Here is a 7,618-nt window from a genome sequence, read left to right on the forward strand (position 1 = left end):
ACAAGAAAAGGTTAGATCCCGTTTAAGTTCTAAATGGGTAGTGCTGGGGACTGGGAGACTTCTCTAAGTGGCGACTTAGGGCCAGGGCTATTTTCTCGTGTTCAAGGTCACTGTGAACTCTGCATTAATGGAGAACGTCTGAGCATGGGGAACATGTGGCTATCTGGAGATCCGTGTGGCAGGTGTGGAAATGGTCTCAAGAGCCACACAGACTCCAGGTTGGAACTGTCCCCTGTCCCACATGTTCCAAGGGAAGCTGGTCCAGGTGTGTGCCCAGAGAAAAGAACTGGATCTGGTGGCCTCGTAGCTAGTCTGGACCCAAGGTACCCAGCTCCTCCACCACCATTGCCCCGGCCTCCCTTCCCAGCCCCTCCTTTCCCACCCACTCAGGCCTTGGGCCTGCTGACCCTACACCTCCTCCATCTTGTTCTTAGCCCCAGTGCTTTGTAGCTTCATCTGGTCACAGGTCAAGGCCCACAGAAGGTCCAGTCATGTAGGGTCAGCACACAGAACATGTTTATTTCTTGTGAGTTTATAAAGCCACAGCACAGAGCAAGAAAGTGTGGGTGGGTGGGGATGGGGACAAGGGCCCTCCCTACTCTATTCTCTCCCACTCATCATCCCAGGCACGAGTCCACCTCAAGCATTAAACACAGAGCTAGGGGCCCACAGCTGGAGAGCGGTGGGTGAGCAGAAGAGGGTGGGAAGACAGGATTCAGCCCTGCTACAATAAGGTGGCAGGAAGAGCCCCAGAATTCCAGGCCATGTGGGATGAGGTCACTCCTCCTCCTTGCCCTCTGGGCTCTCCATTATGGCTGGCCAGTTAGGTTTCCCCCAAAAGAATATTGGGGTGCTTCCACCAGAAATGCTGAACCAAGAGCACAAGAGGTTTTGTATGGGGTGTCTGAGCAGGGAGCCCCAATGCCACTGAAGAACGCCATCTTCTATGCTTCCCTTGCCTGAGATCCCCAGAAACACTAAAAAGTCTCTCCTCTTCATTGTTGGAAAGTAAACAGCTTGGCAGGGAAGTATCAGAGAGACTGGGCAGGCAAGGTGGAAAATTCTAGAAGCCTAGTCACTTTTCCCTCACCTTGGCAGAAAGCTTCTCCGAGAAGAACCCCCATGCCACCTCACTACCCAAATTGTTCTGCCTCCTGGGGAGAGCTAACCAGGCATGCAGCAGGACATCTATGGGGATGAGGGAAGGAAATCCACCTCCCTGCAGCTGACCAGAAGCTGAGACAGAACCCTCTCCCATCACCTCTCTAGGATGGCCAAGGGGATGAAGACCAAGGTACAGAGAGACCCTGAGGGAGAGGCTAAGACTACAACAGGCAGATCACAGACAGACACACATAGATAGGGGCACTGGCTTGTCTCTTACTCCCCATCCCAGCCTCGGCTCATGGCTTGCACCACAGCTCCGTAGAGTTGGCTCCAGGCGGTCCTTGTAGCTGGTGTAAAGTCGGGACCCAGGCACTTCTCCAGCATGTAGAGCAGGGACTCACCAACTGTCTGCAGAGGTAAGAGGTACCTAGTCATCTGAAGGCAGGACGGCATCACTCCGTTTTCAGGTGAGAAAGCTGAAGCCCTATGCCAGTAAAGGGACACGGGTTCTTTTCTCTCCCTTGCAGGGCTCATGCTGGTTAAGCAAGCCCTGAGTGCCACCCTTGTGCCCACCTTTCCCTCTTAATATGAAAATAACGTACAGTGGATACTTGTGACTACCTCAGGAGAGGGGCCTACGCATTGTCTGGATACTGTCTGCTCAACTTAACCAACTCAGTGCTTGCAGATCTCCGATTCCCTTATTGCAAAGTAGCAGTCATGAGATCAAAACTCCCATGCTGTGGAGCCAGCTAGGTGTGAGTTAAGATTATAACCAATACTCCGTATCCTGGATGACCTGGAGTAGTTTACCCTACCCCTCTGAGCTGATTCATAAGCTAAACAGAGAAAACAAAACTCTGGCTTTGGTTAAAAGCACTTAGTGTAGCAGCTACACACAGTAGGACTTATCACACAAGGTTTATTTATCCCACACATATTACTGAATATCCCCTAAGCACCAGGCATTGTGTAAATGCCCAGATGGAGAGGCAATCAGGACCATCCACACACAGAGATTTCCTACAGTGGGGTTAGGGACTTTCGAGGCAGGGGCTCCCCATAAGCCATGCCTAGAATATAAGGGGACTGAGGTAGGATGCTGTCTGTGACATGTGTCACCTTTGTGACCAGCTCTGATTAAAAGAACATTAATGCCAGCGTTGCCAGCAGAGGCTTTATAACACTGGGGTTCATGTTCCATGTTAGCAGCCTGAGTAGCACTCCTTGCTGAGACCTAGCTAGCATGAGGAAGGTTTAAAAGCTCACAGGTCGCCTTAGACATCCTAGCCCTGGTGGAGTTGACCTCAACACAAACATGACTCCAACCAGACTCCAGAGAAAAAAGTTCTGCCCAACTGAGCCCAGCCACCAGAACTCAGAAACTGCTTTAAGGGAGGACTTTCAGGGTAGTTTGATACCTATGGAAGGCTGACCAAACCAACTGATGCCAAGGGCTGCTAAGCCTTCATGGTCCCTTTTGGTGGTGGTGGTTGTTATTGTTGTCGTTTTGGTTTGGTTTGGTTTTTCTTTTTGCAAGACAAGGTCTCTCTGGGTAGCCCTGACTGTCTTGGAACTCACTCTGCAGACCGGGCTGGCCTCAAACTCACACGTTCATCTGTCTGGGATTAAAGCAGCCACTGTCACTGCTATCACCACCACCACCACCCAGCTGCCTTCATGGTTCTTCAAGGAGCCATGTTAAAGGGAACTCTGAGGCTCAAAGAGGTTAAGTCTGAGTCAGTCACATAACGGGCACGTAACTAGAACAGCCCTGTATTTCTCTCAGCCGTGAGGTAGGGGGCAATGGGTTGGGACTGGGAGAGAGCAGCAGCTGCAGGTCTGGAGCTCTGGAATGAGAAAGTACCCCACTACCCACCGAGAAGGAGCTGAGCCTCACTCCCACTGCCCGATGCTTCCTGCCCAAGCTGGTCAGGTACTCCTCCAATGAAGACAGGTCCTCCACGTTGGTCACTGCAGCATCAATCACTAGCATCACCTGTCAAGGACACAGAGGGCCCAGCACAGTCCTACCTGCTTACTACCACAGGCTAGCACCCAGGCTTCTCAACAAGGGAGGCTTTCAGAGCACTGATGTCCAGGATCAGAGGGTGGCAGGTGGCCAGTGTCTGTAAACAGTAGGCGTTCGGTATGTGCTGGCTTCACTACTGAAATCCCACCCATGAAGCCCTTCTCTTTTGAGGATCTTAAAATCTTTGATATATCTGCAGAACAATATTGCCTGCATGGAACAAAGATAAACTAAGGTGCTTTGAGGATCATGAGCCCAGCCTACTTTTCATAGGATGGTAGCCCAAAAGGGGTCAAGATCTACCAATACAATGGGAGCCAGAGGATAAGGCTGAGAGCAAAGTACTAGACTGGGTCCAGCTGGCTCGAAGACAGGGTTGGGGAGGAGGCTGGGTCCAACCCAGAGAAAAGGGCACAGTGTGTGTGTGTGTGTGTGTGTGTGTGTGTGTGTGTGTGTAGAAGCTAATCCCAAGTCCCTCTTTCTATGCTAAGACAATGATCTGCAGATCTGAAACCTCATGGCTCTCCCTCCCTCACCTTCCTAATGTGGTCCAGGAATTCTGGAGAGGAGAGACAGTCCTCAGAGCTGGAGAACTGGCGGCCATTGTACTGGAAGAGAGGCAGCAGGCTGGGTTCCAGGGCGAAGAGCCTGTGGGTTAGGAGCAGAGGTCATCAGCACAGTGAGCGGCAACTGCAGCAGACCCTGGCTGGCCAGAGGAAAGCCACAGTGCACCCCCAGCCTGGCACTACCAGCTTAGTCAATGCCCCCCTCTCTCTGAGCACTCTTCAGAGCTCAGATGAGAAAGCACAGGCTTAGGACCAGAGACAGAGCACACTTATGTCCCCAGACTCTCACATTACCTGGCAGACAGTAGCTCCTCCCTAAACAATTGAAGGCTGAGTTTGGGACAGGTAGGCATCTCAAACCAAAATCTAGGAGGAACCTTCCCTTTTGGATCAAAACTTCTCAATGCCCTTGTATCTAAGGCGGCTTAAACGGGCAATAGCATCAAGAACACACTCCTTGAACTACTGAGCACTAAGTATTTCCCATGTGGTTAACTGTGATTGAGCACACACACACACACACACCCCCATACATTTAAGCAGTGAGTTCAAAGGAGGAAACAGAAGCTCAGAGAGTTTGTTAAGCAAGCTGCCTTAAGTTACACAGTAAAGCCACAGTGGGTATCAGAATCCAGGGGAATGAGTTTAGAAAAATACAGTTGGCACAACCAAAAAACTTCAGCCTCGCTGGGGAGAGCTTGCATTTTTGTGTAACTCTTTTGTCACTGAATTTATTCCCTTTCCATGTGGGAGAGGCTTTGTAAAGTCCTGTTTGAAAGTTTTGAGCTGGCCTAGGGAGCTGCGATGAGGGAGTGTGGCCCTTTGGTGACAGAGCCTGAGGTGAGGCTGAAAACCAGCAGGCTTTCTGTGGGGTGGGCTCTCTCTCTCTCTCTCTCTCTCTCTCTCTCTCTCTCTCTCTCTCTCTCTCTCTCTCTCTCCCCCCCCCCCCCCCCCCCCCCCCCGGGGGGGGGGGGGGGGTGAGACTGGATGCCTCCCTCCTGGAGCTTCTCTGGTCCTAAGCCTGTGCTTTCTCATCTTACTGGTAGCTGGACTTGAGTTATCCTGGGCCAGGACTACATGGTCTCCTTCCATTCGAGCGGGAACGGGGTCCCTTCTACCGTTCTACGTGCCTGCATACCCTAACTAGCCCTTTGAGTCACTCATTTCCTCCTACCGGACCAGCTCCTGTGAGTGGCCCTGCATTTACTAGCCCCGGGACACTGAGATAATAACGGGAGGAGAGTCGGGGCATTGCATCTACCTGTCCACACTGTGGGTGCTGGTAAAGGACCCCATCGGACCTCAACCAGTTCAGATAAGAGCTACTGCTATCCGGGACAGCACCACCTGTCGCTGAGCACACACCCCTCTCTCAGAAGCACCACAGCAGGCGGGCAGTTTCTCCTCCATCAGTGACAAGCCAAGCAATCTCGAGCCCACTACGGTTAGGCACCCCTTCACTCGCACCCCAGTGCCCCGCAGCTCTCACCTGGCGAACAAGACAGTGCCATGTTCCAGAGGGCTGCGGCTCACCACCCGCCAGCTCTGCCGGATCAGCTCTGACTCCGGGCGCTCCATGCTCTCTCTCCCAGGAGAGTCGAAGGACGCAGTGATGGGACCCTCGAGGCGTGGGCGCAGTCAACGCACATGCAGCGCCATCTCCTCGGCGACGCGGGGGAGCCCCCCTCCAGGCCCAGTGCCTTAGTTGGGTGGGGCCCAGCAACTGCGCCTTTACTGGTCCAGCCCAGAGGATGCGCACGGCCAGCTTGGCCTCGGGCGCTTCCGGGGACCCCGCTTGGGCAGCTGCGCCCTACACCCCAAAGCTCCCAGAGAACCGCCCATTAAAGCTACGGTGGCTCCCACCCACTCTGGCCCAGGGAGGCTTGCGCGCTCCCTCTACACCCGCCTTAGGAAGGTACTTCCCGAGGCCTGGGAAATGTCCAGGCTTCAGAGTCTAACACAAAATTGCCGAGCCTCTGGGCTTGTTTTACTCTTGAAAAGTAATGATATGACTGCTTCTCTGGACTGGCTTGTGCCACATGCCTGTAATCTCAGCCTTGAGAGGCAGAAAAGTGAAAGGTTTAATACCAGTCTGGGCTACATAAATTGTGTCATTCCCCTCCAGTACTAAGTAAATAATCACTTCCTATTTCTGATGAAGAGACTGGGAGGCCCAGTGTTCAAGGTGAGTCCCATCTCTCCGCTGAAAAACTCTCGGGTTTGCCATCTCCTGGGCTCATGGTCTCCTGTCTTCTCTAGAGTTCAGCTGGAGGGACCTAGGTCACCAAACCGGTCTGTCTGTCTGTCCTCTGCTCAAACCCTGGGTACTTGCACAACTTTGGGTTCACCAAAGCTCTCTCAGTTTAAAGGGCAGAGGCCAAAACACAGACATCTCCAGAGTGTGGGCTCCAATCTCAGGTCTGTTGGATCACCTCAGCCCCCAGACAGTAACTAGTAATGCCCTGTGCACACATTCATGGAGTTAACGTCATGTTCTGCCATCGCACGACCTACTGAAAATGGTGATTTGAACCCCAAACAAGTAAACCCCCAACACCCTCCAAAGTCAAAACTAAGAAACGAGGTGCTGGGGATGGTCCAATGGGCATCCTTCCAGCAAGTGTGAAGACACACACACACACAGAGCTGGAGTAGTGGTCTAATCCCAGCACTGAGGAGGCAGAGGCAGGCAGATCTCAGTGTGTTTCAGGACAGTCAGGGTTCTGTAGAGAAACTGTCTCAAAAAAAAAAAAAAAAGAGGCCACCTGACTGTAATGGGAGCACTGAGAGTTAGAAAAGGATTTCTAGGGCTCCACTAGCAAGACATTGACCTCTAGGGACAGTGAGAGACTGTCCCAAAAAATTAGCTGGAGCAACTGAGGAAGAAACACAAAACACTATTTTCTAAACATAGTTCAGGTAGGTCCTGTGTTTGCCATTCGGAGTGTGCAGCTGGCCACCTTCCACGTAGCTGTCTTGTTCTCTTTCAAGCATGACTGTTCTTTGGCCCCAGCCCAATTCCAGGGTCCCAGGCTTTGGGGGACACACTCCCTTTATCTTTCACTATCTTTGAGTCTCTTCTGCTTCCTCAGATGTACTGTAAGGGATTGAGTGGCAAGCTCTCCCTCCACAGTCCTTATCGAATGGATATAAATCAGTGTCCTTGGTTTTCAGTTATGAACAGACTGTAATCCCTTGGACAACCCCATGTTAGATGTAGAGTGCACAGTCCATGGCTTTTGGACTTAGCCTTTTGTCTTGCTCCAACCAAGTTCCATGGGAACATCTACTCACCCTCTCCTGGATGACATCTGAGCACAACTACTTGGGTCTTCCCCATCTCTTTCCTATCTCTGGTCCCTGTTCTGCAGCAGGAAAGTAAGGCTTTAGGGCAGTCTGGCAAAGAGCCTGTGTCCTAATGACTTCAGAAGACCCCAAGCAAGAGGACCAAAGGATAGTGTTTTCTTAGTGCACCTGGCTGGTCTGCACCTTCCGCTCCACTCAGCTTATACTTCCTGGAAGCCCTCACTCAGGACCCTTCTGGCCTCTTCACGTAACATCATCTGAGGTTTGAAGAATTCATGGGAGTAGTGGACTTATGACCTACATGGAAGAACCCGAACCCAAACCCACAGCTCTGAGCCAGAGGTGACATAAGGATTTGGTGTGCTCTAATCTCTGCTCCCCTTGGGGAACGGTGTAGCCTAGGCAGTCAAGGTGAGGTACCCCAACCACTGATGATCTCAGTTCTATTCTGAGGGGCTGAAGAGGTTCTCTCCTCCCTGTGGGTTACACAATAGGTTAAAATCTAGGATAGTTTAAGTGTTCGCTAGTCAGAGCTGTCAATGTATCATTAATGTTTTTAAAGAGCTAACAGAGCCGGGCGGTGGTGGCGCACGCCTTTAATCCCAGC

At 51.9% G+C, this 7,618-nt stretch overlaps 1 protein-coding gene across 1 annotated transcript; it reads right to left on the bottom strand.

The window, feature by feature from the left end:
- Positions 1-499: 499 nt before the first annotated feature.
- Positions 500-5,562, bottom strand: Ngb (neuroglobin). The gene is made up of 4 exons (XM_021179599.1): positions 5,195-5,562; positions 3,676-3,787; positions 2,987-3,106; positions 500-1,515 (listed from the first exon to the last, which is right to left on the bottom strand). The coding sequence occupies exons 1-4, from the start codon at positions 5,281-5,283 to the stop codon at positions 1,381-1,383; spliced, it is 456 nt and encodes a 151-aa protein (XP_021035258.1). The 5' UTR covers positions 5,284-5,562; the 3' UTR covers positions 500-1,380.
- Between the last annotated feature and the right edge of the window lie 2,056 nt (positions 5,563-7,618).

This window comes from Mus caroli, chromosome 12, assembly GCF_900094665.2.
Source record: "Mus caroli chromosome 12, CAROLI_EIJ_v1.1, whole genome shotgun sequence".
NCBI classification, from domain to species: domain Eukaryota; kingdom Metazoa; phylum Chordata; class Mammalia; order Rodentia; family Muridae; genus Mus; species Mus caroli.